This window comes from Anguilla anguilla, chromosome 16, assembly GCF_013347855.1.
Source record: "Anguilla anguilla isolate fAngAng1 chromosome 16, fAngAng1.pri, whole genome shotgun sequence".
NCBI classification, from domain to species: domain Eukaryota; kingdom Metazoa; phylum Chordata; class Actinopteri; order Anguilliformes; family Anguillidae; genus Anguilla; species Anguilla anguilla.
This window is the reverse complement of record NC_049216.1, coordinates 8,873,766-8,896,640: the sequence shown is the minus strand read 5'-3', so window position 1 is coordinate 8,896,640 and position 22,875 is coordinate 8,873,766. Positions and strand designations below refer to the sequence as shown.

The 22,875-nt window shown below is 48.1% G+C and overlaps 1 protein-coding gene across 2 annotated transcripts; it reads left to right on the top strand.

Moving 5' to 3' along the window:
- Positions 1-292: 292 nt before the first annotated feature.
- parvaa (parvin, alpha a) lies at positions 293-22,277 on the top strand. Of its 2 annotated transcripts, none has more exons than XM_035396788.1 (13): positions 293-610; positions 7,889-7,978; positions 8,089-8,159; positions 9,466-9,568; positions 9,672-9,812; positions 11,619-11,734; positions 12,763-12,821; positions 14,063-14,082; positions 14,343-14,404; positions 14,533-14,601; positions 15,120-15,221; positions 18,597-18,669; positions 21,365-22,277. In XM_035396788.1, the coding sequence occupies exons 1-13, from the start codon at positions 475-477 to the stop codon at positions 21,439-21,441; spliced, it is 1,119 nt and encodes a 372-aa protein (XP_035252679.1). In that variant the 5' UTR covers positions 293-474; the 3' UTR covers positions 21,442-22,277. The 2 variants fall into 2 exon arrangements, with proteins under 2 accessions (XP_035252679.1, XP_035252680.1); XM_035396789.1 differs by lacking the exon at positions 293-610 and adding an exon at positions 1,939-2,094.
- Positions 22,278-22,875: the final 598 nt, after the last annotated feature.

Below are 22,875 nucleotides of genomic sequence, written 5' to 3'. Positions count from 1 at the left end.
TCGAGTAATTTAGCCAATTAAGTGTAAAAAAAAAAAAAATGTGAGGCGATAATTTTGCAGATGTGAAACGGAGAAATACAGAATAGCCGACATAATCGAATGACTCTCCTAAAATATTATTGTGGATGTTCGATTTTAATAAAGCTAGAGTTGTTTTCGCTTATATTTTCTATTATGTGGTAGCCTACGGTGTAATTTGAAAACAAAAATGTTAAATGTAGCCAGGTCTATCGGCAACACAGTTCCCGGACAAATCAGTTCGCAGCCGTGCTAACTAATAAGCTAGCTATGTTGTCAGCCTGTATCCCAGAACGGAGGAGGGCATACGAAACTGCGAAGATAGTTCCGACGTAATACGTTTGGAAAATATTTGGAATTCCACTTCCGTCCGAGACGTGACTCTTTCTTTTGACGAGAGAATTCCGCTAGTTAATACACTTTGGCAACTTTTGGTTGGCATTTACACGTTAATCGATGGCTTCCTCGCCGCAGAAATCTCCGTCTTCTCCTAAATCACCGACCCCAAAATCGCCACCTTCAAGAAAGAAAGATGATTCCTTTCTGGGGAAGCTTGGAGGAACTTTGGCAAGAAGGAAAAAGGCAAAAGAAGGTAGTTATAGCGGAAAATGAAACCTCAGGGAAACGCGTGACTTTTACTGAATCGTACTGCCTATAAATTCCAGTATTTTAAGTTTACTAATGGGTGGCCGGCGGCTATTTTATATTTTCCAAAAAGGCGACTCCAAAAAGATTTTCAGAAAGAGCGCAGAAAAAAAAGTTCAATTGAGCTGAGCTCAAAAAAATAGTTTGAGTCACGTCATCTTTAAAATGGGTGCGGGTGTTAAAACATCATGCGCACGTTCAGGCTGTGTTTGTTTTGATGTTACTTGGAAGTCGCGTGTGTGCACACACGTATAGCCTATATCTCTATATGATTGCAACTAGGTTATTGTTTAAATAACGTAATAATGATAGTATACTGTATATAGGCAATGTGCATGTCCTCTGTCAGACTGCGCCCTCTGTATAACTGTATAAGTTGTGACATCATTCACATTGCCTGTTCATTCACAGAGCAGAATTTGTTGTAATCGTAGAAAATGTTATTTATTTTCGTGTTACACGTGAGGGATTGTGATGGTGGTACTTACGTAACTGTGGAAACCATTTGAGGGTACCTTAGTCTTTGAATAACTAACGGTAATTCGGGGCAGTTTTCTCTGGGGGGAATAACTGGTACGCTTTCCTTGCCTCGAAGCAACATGCTGATCTTCAAGTGTGGCCTCTACTGTGTCGGAGGGAGCCGGAACAAAGCTTTTGTCACTTGAGGCCGAAGGGCTGTGCCGTTGCCATGTATGGAAGCATGTTTGACTTGCATCGAGGACGTTGTAACTCAGGAATGAAGAGCAAATGCTGTTTGAACAGCGAGCGTTCATTAGTTTACCCGTCTTCTGTCTGGGTTTATTTAATTTGGATATTTTTTTATTGCTTCCAGGTAATGTACTGTTATCGTGGAGTAGTGTACATTTTCCCTTAATTAACAACGCTGGTTCTGTGCTAGTTGTTTAAATACCAGTGCCTCCCCCCCCCCCCCCCCCCCCCCCCCCCACCTCAGCAAGCTATAAGTGAGCCAATCCATTTCCCTGAGCGCACTTGTGCTCTGATGGGTTTGTGGTAATCATGTCCTGCAAGGCTGTGTGACCCTGAGCCTGCAGCTGAGCCATATATATATGTATGTGCTCACAAGGGAAGTGGCTGAGGAATCCGCGGGGTTGATTCGGTCTGATGGAAAGCCTAATGATCCGCTGAATGAGGGCCGCTCACGTGACCAGGCCCTCGCTGCGTCAGGCGCGCGCGCGTACGTACGGGAGCGCGGCTCGCCCGCTGAGCGCGTGCGGCGACCGGGCGCCTCTCAGAGGAAGCTGACAGCGGGGGAAATGGACGCAGGGGTAGGGCGCCCGCTCCTCGGCCCGGGCAGGAAGCATGTCAGCGGCAGAGAGGATTGAGAGAGAGTGCTGCCCTGGGGGCTGGTGAACAGGGGCGGGCGAAGCCGTCTCCGTGGGAACGCAATGGGGCGCAGAGCCCTCTGTGCAGGTAGGAATCATTCCTTCTGCCCCCTAGGAGGCAGACAGGAAGTGAGGTAGGGGGAACATGGACACGCACGCACACACACACATACACTTGTGCACATACTCACTCACACACACATACGCTCGTGCACATACACACACACACACATACACTCATGCACACAGACTCACCCACACCCACTTGAATGCACACACACATACACACTTATACACTCACACACAAACTCACACACACACACGCACAAACAGTCGCGTACATACTCACACACACACACACACACACACAGACTCACCCACACCCACTTGCATGCACACACACACACACACATGCACACATATACACTCGCACACATACTCAAACACACACGCACAGCCATTTCGGGAGGACGTGTGTGCACACAGTCGCACAAAGCAGTGAATGGTCTCAGGTGGCAATGGTGTCGGTCCCTCATATTTCATATTTGCTGTTTGCTCAACTGTATTCAGTGTGCCGTAAAGAGAAGTAAGCCTGTTTATAATTCAGTTTAGAGACTGTTTGTCTGCCTGTGTACTGGAAGCACAATATTCTCAGTTTTCTGCTTTCAGTTTTAAACTCCTTTACTGTTTGGCAAGATGATTAATTTTGTGTCGTACCATTTTGTCTGCAGTGTTGTTGACCACTTACAGCTTTTGTTTTTGCAGTTTTATATTCAGCAACACAGTTTTCCAGTGGTCGTGTTAATGCAGAATTAATTTTTATGCAGGAAAAAAAGAGCGAGAACACAGGTGGGAAAAAAACAATAGTGCATTTTAAATGAATACAGGCGATGACCCAGACTTGAACCACAACAAAACGATTGGTCCTGTTTCTTTGAGCCAATTGTTTTTCGATGTCTGACATTTGTGTTGTTTATTGATCATAATACTTACACAGCCCTTGGCAGCATTGCAGGAGTCAAGCATAAAGCGCTCAATTTGAATGAAAAGTGGAAAACGACGTGTCACGCTTTAGCTGGCTTGCTCAACATGAGTAAATTAAATCAGAAGTTGCTCCTAGGGTTTTTTAATATCATTAGCCTGTGTGGCAAAAGAAATTTTATTCAGAAGGCCAGAACATTATTTGTTTCTTTCATCTCGCTAATCCAGCTGTTCAATCCTGCTTCTGTTACAAGTGTCATAATAAAATTATGAATGACATGCATGTATTGTGTTATTATTGTGAGTTGGCGTATTTATGGCGAAAGTAGTTATTTTTTTATCAGGACGCAGGTGAATTTGGTGCAGAACACAGATTTTGAAACGTCGTGCGTTTCAGAGACGCAGCGTTCCATGGGCTAGCGCGACAAGCTGGTTCTCCTGAGCAGAAATAAAAAGCCGCCTGCCTTTACCAGGCTGCGCTACGGTGGGGGGACGGTGGGGGGGGGGGGGGGTGCAGTGCTGGCGCTGATTAACAGGATGTGGGGCTCCCTGGGAGGGCCTCTCCCGACAGGAAGTAGTGAAATCCAGCACAGGATATCCCCCAGCACTTTCTCACGCGAGGAGCTGTCCCGAGTTTTCTGCAGGGTTTTCGTGACCTCCCCGACCCAACCCCCCCCCCCCCGCCCCCCGCCCCACCCCACCCCCCTCGCACCGTTGCGGCTCTGCCAGGGCGGGGGCGTCGTTTATCCCCGCACGCGGCCCGCCCTTCAGAGAGCCGGGCGGGGTCAGTTAACTGATTGGGTGAAAAGAAGAGGGCGCAGATCGATAGCCACTTAGCAACCGAGCCGGCGGGGGCGGCCTCCGCTCGTCAGGAGCGCGGAGTGTCACAAAAGCCGGGACCCCGGACGCCGCCGCGCGCGGGCGAGGGCTCGAACGCGCGCCAGTAATCAAATGAAAAGGGACTCTCTGCCCGCCGCCCAATTCATCATTACGCTTCGAAACCGTCGCCGGGCCAGACGGAAGCCCCGCCGCGGTCAGCTTTCGGCCGTCGATAGAGACCGCGGCGACGCACCTGTGAAGAGTAGCCGTGTCCGCTCGCGACGCGGACGGTCCATTTTCTCGAACGTGAAGCGATGGATACTTCAGACTGACCCCGCGCCCCGTCCGCTAACCCAGTCTTTCCCTCGGCTCCGGGCCGCGGGGTCGGCAGGGACTTTTTTCTTCTTCCTCTGCTTCCCGGAGTCTGGGTCAGTCCATGAAGGGCTAATGCATTTTACCCTGTGAATAAATGACACAGGCCCGGCGGAGAGAAGGTTCAGAACCACGACCGCCGTCTTCGTTCTCCGGCTAAACGACGATCGCGGTCCGGAACTCACGTTCTTACCGGTTTCTGTCAAAAGCGTAATATTAAAATTTCCATTCCTTTAAAAACAGGGCCGTTAATTTCTTTTTATTGTACGGAAATTAACTTGTATTGAATTACAAGTTCTGACTGGATTTGTATGTCAGGAGATGATGTCATTTTCTCCTCTCTGTAGATGTTATGAGAAAGACCCCAGGGCTGGCTGACAAACTGTAAGCATGACTACTTACTTAAAGAGTCACAGTGGCAGACAGCTGGTTGGAAGTATTATTCAAGTCAGCTTGGTATTATGACACGGTACCTGCGCATGTCTAGCCTACATTAACTGTTCAGTTATTCACTGTCAGTTGCTCTTAATACGTGCAAATGTATACACACATGAAGTTAAGTCTTTTCTACCTGTTACCCCCTGTGGTAATCTGCAGTCTTTTTTCAGCCTTTTTGTGTCTTAGTGGGCTTTTTGTTGTTGCAATGTAAGAGGTGCTTTGGAGCAAGGAGCCATTTTGACCATGTTTAAATGGCATGAAAGTGATTGTATTAAACTTCACACAACAGTGTGGCCACACAACTGTGGGTACTTCTCAGTGGTGTATGACTCTGTCAGCCTTGCATAGGTGCGGTGGGCTGGCCCTTTTAACTGAAGTGAATGCATATTGGCAAAGAGACCCATCAATCCTTGAGATTCTTATGATTGTTCTTATTTTAACTTAGCTGAGCGCCTCGCCCCTTTTATACCCGGTTACAAACCTGTGCCTCTTAACTAGTGTGTCAGCCACATTTTGCCAGATCGACGTGGGCGAACCAGAAGACAGCAATTGAGCACAGTATTATCCTATGGTTTTACTATCTTGGAAAAAGCTCAGCGTTTCTTTGTCGGGCGGAGAACGATAAAGTCGTAATAAGAGCTCCTACTAGTGCATCTGTTCTGATGGAAGCCATTGTGGCCAAATTGCCGAAAGGAAGTTGCCCTAAAATTGCTGCTTCTCTTTTTTCTTTTTTTTCTTTCTTTTTTTTGCAACCACTAATGAGCACCAATCACATTCCCTTTGGCTCCACTGCTGTCCTGTATTGTGCAGTCGGAGTTCGGACCGGAGACCCTGTGCAGTGTGTTAACTGTGCCAGTAGTTCTGAAGGGTGGCCCTGTGCAGTGTGTTAACTGTGCCAGTAGTTCTGAAGGGTGGCCCTGTGCAGTGTGTTAACTGTGCCAGTAGTTCTGAAGGGTGGCCCTGTGCAGTGTGTTAACTCTGCCAGTAGTTCTGAAGGGTGGCCCTGTGCAGTGTTTTAACTCTGCCAGTAGTTCTGAAGGGTGGCCCTGTGCAGTGTGTTAACTGTGCCAGTAGTTCTGAAGGGTGGCCCTGTGCAGTGTGTTAACTCTGCCAGTAGTTCTGAAGGGTGGCCCTGTGCAGTGTGTTAACTCTGCCAGTAGTTCTGAAGGGTGGCCCTGTGCAGTGTGTTAACTCTGGCAGTAGTTCTGAAGGGTGGCCCTGTGCAGTGTGTTAACTCTGGCAGTAGTTCTGAAGGGTGGCCCTGTGCAGTGTGTTAACTCTGCCAGTAGTTCTGAAGGGTGGCCCTGTGCAGTGTGTTAACTCTGCCAGTAGTTCTGAAGGGTGGCCCTGTGCAGTGTGTTAACTCTGGCAGTAGTTCTGAAGGGTGGCCCTGTGCAGTGTGTTAACTCTGGCAGTAGTTCTGAAGGGTGGCCCTGTGCAGTGTGTTAACTCTGCCAGTAGTTCTGAAGGGTGGCCCAGTGCAGTGTGTTAACTCTGCCAGTAGTTCTGAAGGGTGGCCCTGTGCAGTGTGTTAACTCTGGCAGTAGTTCTGAAGGGTGGCCCTGTGCAGTGTGTTAACTCTGGCAGTAGTTCTGAAGGGTGGCCCTGTGCAGTGTGTTAACTCTGCCAGTAGTTCTGAAGGGTGGCCCTGTGCAGTGTGTTAACTCTGCCAGTAGTTCTGAAGGGTGGCCCTGTGCAGTGTGTTAACTCTGCCAGTAGTTCTGAAGGGTGGCCCTGTGCAGTGTGTTAACTCTGCCAGTAGTTCTGAAGGGTGGCCCTGTGCAGTGTGTTAACTCTGCCAGTAGTTCTGAAGGGTGGCCCTGTGCAGTGTGTTAACTCTGCCAGTAGTTCTGAAGGGTGGCCCTGTGCAGTGTGTTAACTCTGCCAGTAGTTCTGAAGGGTGGCCCTGTGCAGTGTGTTAACTCTGGCAGTAGTTCTGAAGGGTGGCCCTGTGCAGTGTGTTAACTCTGCCAGTAGTTCTGAAGGGTGGCCCTGTGCAGTGTGTTAACTCTGCCAGTAGTTCTGAAGGGTGGCCCTGTGCAGTGTGTTAACTCTGCCCGTAGTTCTGAAGGGTGGCCCTGCAGGTGGTTTGCTGGCGCTCCTCTTCTGCTGGTCAGAGTGAAGTGCCAGCCGCCTGAGTGCGAGTGTTTTAAGGCTCGGGAATGGTGTGAGTGAAGTGCACTCTTTGAGTGTTTCTGAAAGGGTGCATGCGGTCGGTGCAGTGCAGGTCCATTTGCAGGACTCAGTGTCAGTGTGTGTCTTGTGTGTGTCACTTGAAAACCGAAAAGTACAATCTTTCTTTAATTTAGAATTTGAAGAAGAAAAAAAAGGAATGAAAGCAAGCCTTCAGGTGTGGAGAACACAGTCTAGCCCTAATTGCTTCCGTTAATCAAATGGGGGAAAGCGTGTCCTGCTTGGCAGTATGACTGAAGAAACGGTATTGTGTGCAAGAGTACCTTTTACGGACACGAAAAGTGACATCTCTTTCCAAAATAAAAACAAAACTGGACTCTGGAGTTTTGGAGCTACGCAAAGACCCTTGTGAGGAAAATCCCCTTCTGTCACAGAGGTGTGTCGAGCCCCTTCGAGACCACGTCGCCACAATACGAGGACCGGGCGCCAAAAAGCAATCACAGTTTAACTTGTGTGAGAGCACAATAAATTGGCAGAAATAACTGGGAAGCAGGGTTTGGTGGCCTATTAGCGGCCTGGGAGTCACTATTACGCCGCTATCATGTGTAGTTAAGCAGCACTCCAGAGATGATGGTGCCAATTTGCAGCGCCGCCGCCGCGGGTCGGCCCCGCGGGCCCGCCGTCCCCGTCGTCACGGTTACATAGGGGAGGGACGGGACGGGACGGGACGCTCTCCTTGCGTTGTGGCCAACGTTGAAGCCGAATCAAAAATAAACGCTGAATAATTTTCGGCGTAGCCGGGTCGCGAGCGCCGAGGACAGATGAAAGCACGGTCGTTGCTCGTCGCAAACTTGGAATGAATGCCGTGGCAGTTTGAGAGGTCGGCCCATCACAGTAGGTCTGGCAGTGGTGCCAGCCTCTTCGTTTCGTCTATGGCTTGAAATTGCTAGTTGTTCCCATCCGTGTCAGTTGGAGCAATTTTTGTCCAAGTGTTCTGTGGCGTTTTTGGGGCTGGTACTTCAGGCTGCAGCAGTGCGAGCCTGGCCTTCTGAAGCCTGGGTCTCAGTTTGTGTGCTGTCCCGTGAGCATGATGCTTTTTCCTCCCCCCCCCCCCGCCCCCCCCCATCCCCCCTTCCCAGTGTCTGAGCTCCAGGAGGAGGGGATGAACGCCATCAACCTGCCCCTCAGCCCCATCCCGTTCGAGCTGGACCCCGAGGACACCATGTTAGGTACAGCCTCTTCCGCGACACGAACGTCAGAAACAGTCCCTGCATTTGCCCTCCGAGGTTCATCCTTCAAATGACCCCGCGTCTCCGTCTGTCCCGCTCTGTCTCTGCAGAGGAGAACGAGGTCCGCACCATGGTGGACCCCAACTCAAAGAATGACCCCAAACTGCAGGAGCTGATGAAGGTCAGGTTTTGGCGCATGTGGATTTTGAATCACGGTTGTCCATGATTCATGTCCACTCAGATTGAAGTTATTGTTTGATTGTTTGTGTGGATCGCGACCAACCTTACCCCCCCCCCCCACCCCCACCCCCTCACCCCACTCTGGAGTCTCTAGCCTTTCACTGATGAAGAGCGGGCCGAAGGTACTCTTGGTTAAAACCATCAGATTCAGAACATTCTCATTTAGTTCTCATAAGGGAGGAGGATTTCTCAGGGGGAAAAAAAAACATTACAATTTGCAACTGATGAGGTCAAGTAGTGTTGTTGGATCAAGGTCACATGGAAATAAGAAAACACTCATGAAATGAAGTGATTCATGTTATATGTGCAGATTTCCCCGTAGACATAAAAAATTTCCTACTCTGATGCAGAAAAAAACTCAATCTCTGTGATGACTGGAAAATCGTCTTCATGAAAAAAATGTAGACAAAATGATAGAACTATGTACTTTCAAAACTATGTAAATTATTCTTGGGAGACTTTCATATTATTTTCAAATAATCTGCTGTAAAATGGTTCTACTCCTTCAAGGATCTCACAAAGAATATAAGTTAGTCAGGATTTATTTAAAAAAAAACCAAGTACACTTTTTTCTGTCCAAGGAGTCCCATGCAATTTCACAATTTCACAATTTTCACCACACTTTTAGTATCCTTAAGCATCAGATGATGAAGGGCTGAAAAGACTTATTACACGGCAGCCTATCCATGCAGTGTAATATGGATATTTTGTCATTAACGACTAAAAAAAAAAAAAAAAATTAGGGTCAATTTCCCCAAAAAATATTTTTTTAAAAGATAAGTGGACAGTCCGCACTCCATTCAGTGATGGAAATGTGTAGTGTAGAATATAGAATGTCTTTTTTTTTTTAATGATAATTGATTGGTCCAGCAATAATATTGTGAAAAGACATGCAGCGTACCATTCTAGATATCTGTTTGCTGTCCTGGAAATATCTGCCTGAGTGCCACTATTCTAGCAGTTTTTTTGTCTCCCAAGCTGTCAAAGCCACTATCAATGCAGCGGTGAAGCCCAGCTCCGCAAAGAGTCTCTATTTCTGATTCAAACACAGCAAGTAAAATATCTAGACACCCGTAATCTGGAAATATGTATTTTTATCCTTCTAACTGGGATCAAAAAAGTACAATACGCGAAAATACAATAATGCCCACTAGGGTTTAGTGATTCTTTAATGTGAGTGGATTTTATGGATGCAGGTGCTCATAGACTGGATTTCTCTTTAACATGAGTGGATTTTGTGGATGCAGGTGCTCATAGACTGGATCAACGACGTGCTGGTGGGGGAGCGGATCATTGTGAAGGATCTGGCCGAGGACCTCTACGACGGCCAGGTTCTGCAGAAGCTCTTCGGTGAGGAGCCCTTCCTGCGTCCTCTTGCCTTTCTCTTTCTCAGTCTCGTTTTGAACTCTACTCTTTTCCTCCTCTCCGTCGCTCTCCCCATCTCTCTCCCCAGAGAAACTGGAGGGGGAGAAGCTGAACGTCGCCGAGGTGACGCAGTCGGAGATCGCCCAGAAGCAGAAGCTGCAGACGGTTCTGGAGAGGATCAACGACACTCTGAGGGTCTCGTCCAGGAACGTCAAGTGGACCGTTGACTGTGAGTCTCTGGAGGTCTGGTTTTACGGTCTGCCACTGTTTCAAGAACAGAAACCAGCTGGGCCACCGTAGGTTCAGCAATTAAAGTTCATATCACGTGTATTGTGTCCATCTCACTCAATTCAGTAGCAGAAATAAGTCAAGTAATTACATTATGTTATTTATTACTTGGCTGATGCCCTCATCTAGAGTGACAAGCTTTTATATTCCATAATATCCTTATTACTGGATATTTAGCTAGTGAACCAGGCGGGCCAAATACCTTTCAGAGTCCTGTGGCAATGGCTCACTGGAAAAAAAGCCAGTTTCCACAAGATCACAGCGCATGCCCCCTATATTATATATATATATATATATATATATATATATATATATATATATATAGAAAACAAAACTCAGTTGGTCATATACATATTTTTATGAATGGTGAACTTGCTTGTGTATAAGAACTACTGTAGGCCTGCGATGCTAAAACTAACCAAAGTTTTTTTTTTTTTTTAGCTAAGAAAACCAAACCCTATTGGTTGAAATGCTGGAGAAAAGAGTGCTAGGAAAAATGATAGAGGACGACAATTTTTAAAAAATGTGGTTTTAGTACAACACCATTCAGTGACTGATGAAACCATATGTCTGCTATCAGGCCTTCATCTGTGTTTTTGAGCTCCAGGGAACTGTAGCAAAACACTTGAATGTGATTCACAATGCTTCTTGTGCTGGGATTCAATCAAGCCAGAAGAATAACGCTCTTTGAAAGGCCTCAGATTGCCTCCTGTTTTTTTTTTTTCTTTTTGTATTTTAGAGAGAGGAATTCCGGGACATTTGTCTCTCATCGATTTTATCTGTACTCATTCAGGGAACACTAAGCTTAATCCTGTCGGAAGTGTCACTTTGGTCTTGTCGCTAAAAGCTCTGTGAAACACAGCACAGGGGGCCCTTCCCCACCGTCCTTTCGGCGTTCTCGTTTGGGACGTGCGTCCGCCCTGAAGCCAGCGGCGACGCTGAAGTCGTGCGAGGAAGCCGAAAGCAGTTTGATGCAAGAGAAAGTGCTAGAAGAATTCCCCAGAGAATTCCTTGTCATCGGGTTTTAAAAATGGCTGCTGAATCCCGTCCGATTCCTCTTTAATGTATTCGTTTGTAATTTTATTTATGTTTTTATTTGCGGAAAAGCTTTGCGCGTCGCCCCCATTGTTTGTCAGTGTTATGCTCCTAGCTGCACATTTTCTTAAATTGTGGGAGAATTTCCTTTTGTTTTTATCTAATGTCATCCCTCACAGATTAACAAAATGGCACAGAAAATCAATGCTCTTGGATTGTTCCTTTGACTGCCACCCGAGGGCAAATCCTTTGTGTTTGTTTCCATTGATCTCACCAGTTTTTTTTTTTTGTTTTTTTTTAAGTGAATGTATTTTGGAGGGTGATTGCATTTCTTTGGGGGTTCATCCTGTTAGCCAGGCCCTGTGTTTTTGGTCATTCTGGCTTGGTTCATGCTGTGACCTAGCCGGTGATACGTCAAAAAGTTCAGACACTCAAATCAAATCTGGCTGATCTTTTGTGAGACTTCTAGCCCACCCTCCACTTGGCGGCCATTAAAAAGGAGCGTCACGATTGTGGGCACTGTGGGTAAAATGCAAAGGGAATCAGACTCAAAACAGTTTTTTTTGCAACAAAAAAAGCTTGCTCCTTTCTTTCATCCTCCATCTACCAGAGAGTAGGCTCGGTTTTGTCTCATGGATGTGTTGGGACGCCACCGAGTTTTCGAGGCGCCCTGAAAGAACTCTCATTTCTGCCCTCTGCCTTGGCTTCCCAGCGGTCCATGCTAAGAGCATGGTGGCCATCCTCCATCTGCTGGTGGCCCTCTCCCAGCACTTCCGAGCTCCGATACGACTCCCGGACCACGTGTCCATTCAAGTTGTAGTGGTCCAGGTATGGTTTCATTTTCTCTCTTTCGAGCACGTTCCCATCCATCCATCCATTCAATATCTATACACTTTTTCAGCCTTGACCTAGGGTGCCGCCATTTGTCCTTTTTTTTGTGTGAGGTAGACACATAACTTCCGGCTCTAAACTTCTTAAACCGCACACAGCTAACATCAGCTGCCGAGCTATCTTCGATATATTACATTAGTTATAGCAAGTGGCCGTCATATTTTAGGACTTGAAACAGGTGCATTTGGGGAGTTGCTGCTGCTTGGTTAACAGTTGGCTAAACAGATAACTGACGAGCAAACTTGGAGAGGTAGAACGTTACATGCTTGTCAGTTAACGTTGGCTAGTCAGCCAAAATATTTTGGTTAACCAGTGCAGATATGCTTAATTTTAATGTATAAACGCATTACCCGCTTATTCTGGGCAGGGTCATGGTGGGTACTGGAGCCTATCCCAGCGTGCATTGAGCGAGAGGCGGGAATGCACCCTGGACAGGCCGCCAATCTATCGCAGGGCAGCACATACAGACATTTCCATACATAGACCTTTGGTCTAAAGGTACTTAACTCAAGGTCCTGGAGAGAGACAGTCTAGCAGTTTCTCCACTTCAATTTGGACCATGAAACCCCTCAAAACTGAGAGATGGGAATGTTTCAGTCAGGACAGCTGCATTTAGAAACAGTTAGTAATGTCAAGTACGCACTAGAATCCTAGGGCACCTAAGATTAAGTAGCCTTTGTCTATAATTTAACGCATGCTAGTTTTACTGCGTTCTAGAAACAGTAGCGGCTCCTGGATTTTGATAAAATAGGAAAGCTTCCTTCAATAATAAAGGCAGGATTCCTTGTGGTTTGACTTCCAAGTTGATGCCCAAAACTCAAGTATCCAGAATAATGGCAGTCTGGTAGGATGAGAATATTCCAGCCTTCAAAAATGTCCAAGGAAAATAGAGGGGCCTGAGGAAAATGTTCTTATTTTTCCTCAAGTGTTCCAGTATCTCGTCATTTTCTCTTGTTTTCCCTTAGAAACGTGAGGGAATTCTGCAGTCTCGCCAAGTCCAGGAGGAGATCACTGGGAACACTGAGTACGTGAGCACTGCCACAGACGGCCCTCCGAGCGCAGATGTGCATGAGTGTGTGTGAGTGTGCATGAGTGTGTGTGAGTGTGTGTGAGGGTGTGTGTGTGTGTGTGCGTGCGTGTGTGAGGAACTCCATCACTCGTCACACTAAACCACTGCTTAGTAAAAGTAAAGAAAATGTGTGCAACTTTAAAATTAGGACAGCCAAGCAAATACAGACAAATGTTAAAGCGACCCCCACAGTTTTACCTTTCGTGTAAGAAAGGGCTAAAACGCCCTTATCAACAAATTGATTAAAAAAGGCAAAACACGTATGTGTTATGTGAACTGTAACAGTCAGATGGCTTATTAGAAGCAGTAGGTGCTTTTGTTCTGTGTATTTTTGAGCCATGTAATATACCTCTGCACTAGCTGGCGATAAATTGCGTACTTCGTAACACCGTGCGGTAATAATAGTAGCTGCACGCTGACTTCCACAAACCCGGTGAATTAGTCGTTGGGCTAACACAAAAGGGCTGGAACAAGACGCCGAGCACAGATCGGGAGACGGCGTGTTAAAAAATAGGTACCGTAGAAACGCCAGTGCCCCCCTCGCCCCAACCCCCTCCCCTCCCCCCCCCCTCCCCCCTCGGCTCTGGTTCATTAAGGCGGAACCCAATGTTTTCGGGGGTGGGGGGGGGGGGGGGGGTGGGGGGGGAGGGCTCTAGCACCAACCCTTCTCTGCCAGCGCACCTCTGCTCTTTGTAGCTGCAGCCGATTAATACTGGTCCAGCAGGCAGGAGGCAGCCGAGGGAGATAAGAGTGGTGGGGGGGTGGGGGGGGGGGGGGGGTGGGGGGGGGGCACTTGGGCCGTTGTCATGTAAACGGGCTCAGCTGCTGAAGCATGCCTCTGCCGGGAAAGATTGGACCGGGAAGAGAAGGCGTTCGGGGGCAGACTTTCCCCCCGCCGAGGCCTCTCAGGCCTGGCCCAGTTTGTTTGATCGCCCCCCCCTCCCCCACAGCTTTGGGACCGAACCGTAACGCTCGACCCAAAACTCCTTTTGTTCATGCCTTTTGCCTGGCTGTCCTGATTAGACCATCTGCACTCACCTCGTATCCATGGCCTAAATGAAGTCTTTCACTCGTTTTGGTTGTTTTTGTTTGGATTCATCTTGTTTTCGCAGACGCCCTTTAAATGACTTTCTAATTGCTTTCTTTGAAGGTGCGGGGAGTTTTTTTAACTGTGTTGTTTAATTTATCCTTTGCAGGGCTTTGTCTGGAAGACATGGTTTGTATTTTGTTTATTTATTTATATTTTTACATATTTAAAATTGTTTAGGGGGAGCCGTTTTCACGTGTCGCTTTAAGCGAAAACAAGTCAAGGGGTCACAACCTTAGCGTGACCTCTCTGAACGCTCTTAGCGTTCTGCACCTTTTTTCCCCCCCACTGTGCGAATGCGTAAAAACCAATTACATTCCCGAGCTGACGCCAGCGCCGCGCCGCTGTCACCTTCGAATAAGGCGCCCGCTTTGTTCCCCCTTCCGCAGAGAGGGACGCCTTCGACACTCTGTTCGACCACGCTCCGGACAAGCTGAACGTGGTGAAAAAGGTGGGGGCCCCTCTCCCCCTCTCCCCTCCCCTCTCCTCTCGCCACTCAGCGGCTTTTCCCACACGGCAATTACTGCGATTTTGTCCCCGACCCCGCGGGTCTAACGGAAACACTCTCTATTGTGCCAGACCCTCGTCACCTTCGTGAACAAGCACTTAAACAAGCTGAACCTGGAGGTGTCGGAGCTGGACACACAGGTAGGCCGCGCCATTGTGTCTGGGCCCCATCTTTAGAAACTAACCAGAGCGTGTGGGGTGGGGGGAGGGAGGGGGGGGTTAGGGGAGGTCAGACTGAAGTCCTGAAGGACCACTGGGCCTGTAGGTTTTTGTGGGGGGTGTGTGTTTTTTTTTTTTCTTTTTTCTTTTTTAAATCAGAAGCCAATTTAGGCCTTGGAAGCAAGGTGTGTAGATTCGCCAATAAATGACTTAAATTAATCACTCAAGGGCTGAGTCACACTGAAAGTAACTGTGAGCATTCAGCAGTGGAGTCCGACCCTCTTGGTATTATGAAGGTTATGTTTTTTAGATGAAAGTTAGCCACTGTTAAATAAATTTAAAATATGAATGTACGTGTGTCTCGGGATTGTTCTTCCTTAGCGTTCGGTATTTACTGGTCTTTTACACTAGCCCTGTCTGGGTTTGAGTGCCCATGTGCTGTATCAATTTTTCATTGTATTTGTAATGAAGCCTGAAGATTCTGTCGTTTCTGTGTCCAGTTTGCTGACGGGGTGTATCTGGTGTTACTCCTGGGCCTCCTGGACGGGTACTTCGTTCCCCTCTACAACTTCTTCCTCACCCCGGAGAACTTTGACCAAAAGGTACGCGAACGGACACGTCCCCTCGCCTTATCCTCCCGTTAGATTTTGTTCCCTTTGTTCTTGCGACTCCGGGGGTGGGGGGGGGGGTCTTTTCGCCCGTCCGCAGTCGAAACGCCCGAACCGCTGGGCTTTGCGTTGGGAAACACGGAACTTTCTGCGGCGTCTCCAGTAGGGTCGATGGGGGTCCCGTCTCCGAGGGGCACCGTACCCCACGTTTCGCCACTTTTGCGGGCGCCTGTCTTCTCTCCTTCACGCGCCCTTTCGCGTCGGGGCCGGTTCGTTTTGGCCCTCCCTCTGGACAGCGCGTCGGTTGGGCACCGGTTTTGCCGGGGTCCTGTCCAGCACGCCTGTGCCAGGCTCAGTGGGTATGGGGGGGGGGGGCCTGGGGGGGGGAGCGCTGTCTCTGTAATCTGCATCAGTGCAGGAAATCGATACGGAGCAGGGAGATTAGCGCTGAGGGAGGGGAACCTCCCGGGGGGGGGGGGGGGGGCGCTGGTGTGGGACAGCCTGCCACTCGCCTGAAGGAATCCCGGCCCTTTCCTGCTAGCATTGGCCGCTAATTGGCCCCCGCTTTCCCCCCCAGATAGCCCCCTCTCTCTTTCGCCTGCACCTCAGCACCATCTGATCTGTCCCCCCCCCCCCCCCCTTGCTCCCCCTCGCGTACGCTGGGCAGTGGACCAGACCAGACCAGGCTTCGTCCAGCCCCCCCCCCCCCCCCCACTCTGCCCCTGGGTGCTCGGGAAGAAAGTGTTTATCCAGCATATTCTATGGAAAGGGCTAATCCGTGTGCAGGGCTGATGGTGCCGCATTTCAGGAAGCTGTGGACGGAGAGCAGTGCTGGACGTGTGTGAGTGCGTATAGGTTAGTGCGTTGTGTAGGTGCGTGCAGGGCTGGAGTGTGTGTGAGTGCGTTTAGGTTAGTGTGCTGTGCGTTGTGTAGGTGCGTGCAGGGCTGGAGTGTGTGTGAGTGTGTATAGGTTAGTGCGTTGTGCGTTGTGTAGGTGCGTGCAGGGCTGGAGTGTGTGTGAGTGCGTTTAGGTTAGTGTGCTGTGCGTTGTGTAGGTGCGTGCAGGGCTGGAGTGTGTGTGAGCGCGTATAGGTTAGTGCGCTGTGCGTTGTGTAGGTGCATGCAGGGCTGGAGTGTGTGTGAGTGCGTATAGGTTAGTGCGTTGTGCGTTGTGTAGGTGCGTGCAGGGCTGGAGTGTGTGTGAGTGCGTATAGGTTAGTGCGTTGTGCGTTGTGTAGGTGCGTGCAGGGCTGGAGTGTGTGTGAGTGTGTATAGGTTAGTGCGTTGTGTGTCGTGTAGGTGCGTGCTGGGCTGGAGTGTGTGTGAGCGTGTATAGGTTAGTGCGTTGTGCGTTGTGTAGGTGCGTGCTGGGCTGGAGTGTGTGTGAGTGCGTATAGGTTAGTGTGTTGTGTGTTGTGTAGGTGCGTGCAGGGCTGGAGTGTGTGTGAGCGTGTATAGGTTAGTGTGTTGTGTGTTGTGTAGGTGCGTGCTGGGCTGGAGTGTGTGTGAGTGCGTATAGGTTAGTGCGTTGTGTGTTGTGTAAGTGCGTGCAGGGCTGGAGTGTGTGTGAGTGCGTATAGGTTAGTGCGTTGTGCGTTGTGTAGGTGCGTGCAGGGCTGGAGTGTGTGTGAGTGCGTATAGGTTGGTGCGTTGTGTGTTGTGTAGGTGCGTGCAGGGCTGGGTGATGTGTGAGTGCGTATAGGTTAGTGTATTGTGCGTTGTGTAGGTGCGTGCAGGGCTGGAGCGTGTGTGAGTGCGTATAGGTTGGTGCGTTGTGTGTTGTGTAGGTGCGTGCAGGGCTGGGTGATGTGTGAGTGCGTATAGGTTAGTGTATTGTGCGTTGTGTAGGTGCGTGCAGGGCTGGAGCGTGTGTTAGTGCGTATAGGTTAGTGCGCTGTGTGTTGTGCAGGGCTGGAGTGTGTGTGAGCGCGTATAGGTTAGTGCGTTGTGCGTTGTGTAGGTGCGTGCTGGGCTGGAGTGTGTGTGAGCGCGTATAGGTTAGTGCGTTGTGCGTTGTGTAGGTGCGTGCTGGGTTGGGTGATGTGAGGGTTTTCTATTGTCACCCACACATTTTCGGCCATGATGTGGCTTTTCATGCAAGTCATGGAGATACCTCAGACTTGGAAAAACTACTCCTCAAGTAGGTTTTGGGTTCTCAGACTTTTCTGGAACTACACTACTTGCTACTCCAGGAATGATTTCTAGTCATTTCACACGATGACCAGTGTTGCCCGCGTTGAAGAGCCTCGAGTAGCCGTGATGATGTTTCGACCGATAATGATGGACTTTGTCGCTATTTTGAAGCAGAACTGCGCTAGAACTGTATAGTATTTTACCTTGTTGCCTTTTTTTGTTGCCTACACTCGCTCGCTGCTTGCTGTGTCGCAGAATAGGTTTGTGAGTATGATGGCCATCCTGAGAAATTCCATGGTAACCAGTTTCGTGGTATAAGTGAGTGACATGAATGCGCTGCTGTAAATTAATAGAATTACACAATATAGGCATGTATGCACCCACATCACATTTGATAGTCGCACGTTAATCTCAGTTAATGGATGTTAATATTTGGAGAAACTGAAAAAACTGATGTCAAACATTAGTGTTTTTTCGAAACAGCATGACAAACACCCTTGTTTCTTAATCACATTATCTCGATTATTCGTTCCTTATCATACTTCTACTAAATATTTCAACACGTGTCATATTCTGAAAAAAATGTGTGTGTGCTTGTGAAGTGCGTGTGTGTGTGCATGTTGTGCCCGACGCACCGTAATGAATTCGGCGGGAATTCCTTTGACGCAGGACCGCACACGCTCACGGAAAGACGCCTTCCGGGTCTTTCCTTCAGAGACGAGCGGGAGACTCCACAGGATCTAATGAAGCATTGTGCTGAGCCCCGTGGATTTGTCCGCTTTCCCTGCCTGCTGAGCTGCGGCTCCTGGCTGTGCTCCGCTCACCTCCTCCACCGTCTCCCCTTCAGCGCCAGTCGGGGCCTCGCTCCTGTTCACCGCCACGGCTAATCGGGCGCGTTGTGAAGTGCATTACCGTCGTGCGCAGTAATCGTTAAACGCCTGCGCTCAGTTTGCTGTGTGCTGCGCAACCACGTTTGCCTGGCACGTGATGATTAGCTCCCTTATTATTTTCAGACTTGGGTTTATTTTTGTCTGTTTGTTTGTTTGTTTGTCTGTTTGTTTGTTTGTTTTTTTGAGGAGCGATGCTAAGTAAATGCTTCGTTTAAGCCGGGCGATTTGACGGCGAATCGCCACTGGATGCAAGACCTCGGCGAGTGTCGCGCAGCGTCCGTGTCGTTCTCTCCCCCCTGCCCCCCCACTCACCCGCCGTGTGTCCCCCCCCCCCCCCCCCCCGCAGGTGCACAACGTGGCGCTCTCCTTCGAGCTGATGCAGGACGGCGGACTGGAGAAGCCCAAACCCAGGCCCGAGGGTAGGTGTCCCGCCTTTCGCTGCCGTCAGTCTCGGCCTGTCCAGCGCGCTGAGCCGGCTGGTTATTTTAGGCGTCCATTTTGTGCACAGTGGTGGTTCTGTTAGCGTTCAGCCGTTTGTGATGTTTCCGGGAACGTCCTCTGCCCCATTTACGGAAATGTTATTAATGTGCGCCGCCCTTGTCGAATAAACTAGTAAATTAAATAAAAATGAAAATACTAATATTTATCACCACTTTATTTCTTTTCTGCCACTCGTTTCGATTTTGTTCAGAAATGCATATTCTTTCTGTCCTATTTTAAACAATAAGCCTTGGTGAGGGTATTGCTTAAAATGTACCGCTAAATGTGTCTTAAACTTTTTCTCTGTTTTAAAATTTTTATGAAACTGCACAGAGCAGTGTAATCCTTGATTGACAGCCGAAGCGGCCAACCCGATGGCATGGTCACTGCGGCTGCCATTCCAAAAAACAGCAGGCTTCGCGCAGGGAGTCAGGCTCGCTTTACTGAGCTGGTGGGAGGGTACGGACGGAATGAAAAGATCGGGTTGTAGCGCTGAGAATGTGCTGAGACAGAACAGTGCAGATATTGGCGTTGATGCCTTTTCCAGACTTCGCTTGCTTTCGGCCCAAATCCTCAATGCAAGTCTGCTGCTGGTTTCTGAATGTGCGCATCCTTCCAGAGTGGCTCAGTGGGTAAAGGTCACCTGACACAAGGGCAGACTGGGATCTGTAGTTCAGACATCGCTGGTTTGAGCCCTGGCTATATCAGTAGCTGACTCTACGGCTGGGAGCCTTTACTACCTTTCATGGGGAGTCTGAAGTCTTGAGGTTGCAGAGCCTCGCGATGGCTGGAGAAAATGGCTTCGTTTGATTGGTCAGGGAGCAGAGTTCCTCCGGATGCTTCTACATTGGCTCCTCCAAATATGCTGGCTACCTGTTGCGTTCAGTTAGACAGACAGGGAGGAAGCCATGAAAAACTATGAAGGCCGTGAAATCTGTGTGGCTAATTTTTACATTTTAACATTAAAGGACGGTTGAAAAACGACTTTTGTGCACCCCTTGAAAGTTGAAATATTTGTACATTTTAAATGTAGAATATAAAAAAATGTGGAGCTTGAGAAATTTGCAATGTTAATTTCTACATTTAAATAGTCAGTTTTGCATAAGCGAGCCTTGTCAATTAGCGTCCTTGGCAGCATTTGTTATTAGTTATTAATATTGATGAAATGAAGATAGCGTGATGCTAAATTTTGCATGGCTTCGTGACCTTGTGCGTCTGCTTGCCGTGTGCGTGCATTTGTGTCTCTACCAATGTCTTCTGTCCTTTCATTCCTGCACGTGTTTCGTTTTGTGTGTCGTGCTGTTGTGTGTCTGAGCCACCTCGGTGTTTATATTTGTGCGTTCGCCTCTGTCCTTGTGCGCGTGAGTGTACGTTTGTGGCGTACATTCGCTGTGGTTTCTTTTAAATCGTTCTTTGTGGACGTTTCTACGTCTGGCTGAATCCGAGGAGCACGCATTGAGGAATGTAATGAACCGCACCGATGTTATCAAATACCAGCTAAACTGCAGCTGGGTCCATCCAGTGTATAAACATAACTGAACACCTGTCTTCATTACAAGAAAAGATCTGTAAGGGTTTTTTAAAGTGTGTAATAATAGTATCTGTGCGTCAACCTAGTTTTCTGTGAATCAAACAGAATGTAAATCGAACTGAACAGCCTCCCCTCAATGTATAAATACATTTGTGTTGGCTGTTAAAATGAAAAGGCAGTTGCATAGGTAGGCGGTATGTGCCATTTGCTTCCTTCATTCCTATCCTGCAATGTTTGTCATTATACTGCAGGATGGGAATGAAGTCTCACCCGTGGAACAGAGGGGGTTTGTTGCTTACGTGTCTGGGGAGCAGTGCAGTGCATGATTGTTTTCCGAAGGGGTCGTGCGCCTAAATTGCCTAACATTTACCGCTAAATTTGAAGGAACGCTCGCACCAAAGCCGCGCGGTGCACGGTCGTTACAAGGAGCTGTGTGCTTAAATAACACACTCATCTGAAGCGTTTCAGTTTAAGACCTTGCCACTTGACGAAGGGGATGCTTCAATTTGAGACAAGATTTTTTGTTTTTATTTCTGTTTTTTTTTTTTGGTCCTGACCACAGGAACATCTGGGTGGCTTCATTCAGTCAGAAAGTAGGTTTACGTAGTAGCAGCAGTGTCCGTGAATGGCCCATGGTGGCCTTTCTGGTTTTCACAGTAAACCCTCCCCCACTCAGCTTTGAGGGAGGGTGCATGCACGATTATAGTACTATGATAAATATATAGTAAATCGTTTTATGAGGTATAATTATGGGATGTGTGTAACATCTGTTTTTATTCCTGGTAATGATATGAGATTAGGAGATGAAGGAAGTTTGGTTTACGTGCCAAAATTGTGAGTTGTTACTGAGAAAAGTACTAAATGGGTGTAACAAACGCGGATGGAACTCTCACGCCATGGGCGGTATGACGAGCCTTTTGGTTCGTGTTTTTCGGACGCGCGAGGAACTGCGTCGGCAAACGCGTCGCTTTTTTGGCTGAACGCGCAGACGTGTTGCGCCCGTCCCCGTTCGTCCCTGGGGCGGGCTCGAGTCAGTCGTGCAGTCCTGCCCGTGCCGGTGCAGTTTCTCATGCGTCTGTCTGTCTGTGTTTGTTTCCTTGCAGACATAGTGAATTGCGATCTGAAGTCCACGCTGAGGGTGCTGTACAACCTCTTCACCAAATACAGGAATGTCGAATAAACAGGAAGCGTCTCCGGGGCAACCGGCCTGGTCAGCAGGCTCCTTCACCGCTACCATTCTCCGCCCCCTGACGGCACACACAGACTGCCGTACATGTGATCCCAGTTAATACTGTATTACCCCTGCAGACATTTTGGGCGGATATCAAATATAGATTTTTTTTGTTGTTTTTTGTTTTTTTTGTTTTTGTGATTTGATTTGAACAGTGATTCATTTTATCGTTATTGCTTTTCATTTTGAGGAAAATAAGAAAATCCCGAACGCAAATAATCATATTGTTAAATATAAATACAATAGAACTGGCATTTGGTAGAAACAGGTATCGGAAAGCATTCAGACACGTGTAAATGTGGGGATCTTGTTAAGGTGCGGTATAGCACCACATGGAAAGTCAGGGGTGAAGCTACATTCCTGTTAAACTGTTAAAAGGTAACGCCATTTTGACCAAAAGCCCCTAAGTTGCTGGAGGAGCCCTTGAAGCAACATGGGACCATACAACATTTATGATGGCTTTTAGAAATGTGTGTACTTTTTATTGTAATATATACAATACAGATCAATTTTCTAGACTTAATGCCTACCAGTGTGTAATTATACAGTGCCTTCCAAAAGTGTAGGTAGAGATTTGTTATTTTTGCTATATACTTCTGGCATTTGGATTTGAGATTAAAAAGTTAATTAGAAAAAATGTACAGATAATCAGCTTTTATCTCCTGGTGTTTACATGCATGTATGTTTTACCATTTTACAGAAACATCTGTTTTTTGGTTGAGTCCTCCCATTTTCAGTTGTGCAAAAGTAAGTCAGTGGATGAACTTAAAAGTAAATCAAAGCAACAAAAAAAAAATCTAATATTTGCTTGCATAGCCCTTACCTGCAATAACCGCGTTAATTCTATGACCCACTTACATCGTCAGACATTCGGTATCTCTTCTTTGGAAATGCCTTTCCAGGCTTTCTACTGCGGCCGCTTTCAGTCGGTAGTTGTTTTGGGGGGATTTCCGTCTTCGGTCTACTCCGCAGCGAGTGAAACGCGTGCTCGATTGGATTTAAATCGGGCGACTGACTTGGCCAGGCCGAAGCTTTCGGCGTTTCCCCGCTGATGAATGCTTCGGTTGCCTGGGCAGTTCGTTTGGAGCCATTGTTTTGCCGCAGGATGAAGCACCAGCCAATGAGGTCGGAAGAATTTTTTCATCCCTGGCCTGACAAAGCCTGTCCGCACACTTCCGAATCCATCCTACTGCTGCCCTCCTCCATTACACTGTCGATAAATGTGAATGAGCATGTTCCGGAAGCAGCCGTACGTGCACAAGCCATGGCACTACCTCCATCATATTTCACAGATGTGGTGGTACGCTGTGGTACACGTTTGGCTTTCCGTCATTTGGTTATAGGTTTATTTTGCTCTCACCTGACCGTAAAACTTTGTTCCAG

Excerpts from the sequence above, each read along its gene's own strand:
- parvaa (XM_035396788.1), top strand. The coding sequence starts at position 475 with ATGGCTTCCTCGCCGCAGAAATCTCCGTCTTCTCCTAAATCACCGACC. Across the intron at positions 8,160-9,465 it reads AACTGCAGGAGCTGATGAAG|GTGCTCATAGACTGGATCAA; the intron begins GTCAGGTTTTGG and ends TTGTGGATGCAG. Across the intron at positions 14,602-15,119 it reads TGTCGGAGCTGGACACACAG|TTTGCTGACGGGGTGTATCT; the intron begins GTAGGCCGCGCC and ends TTCTGTGTCCAG.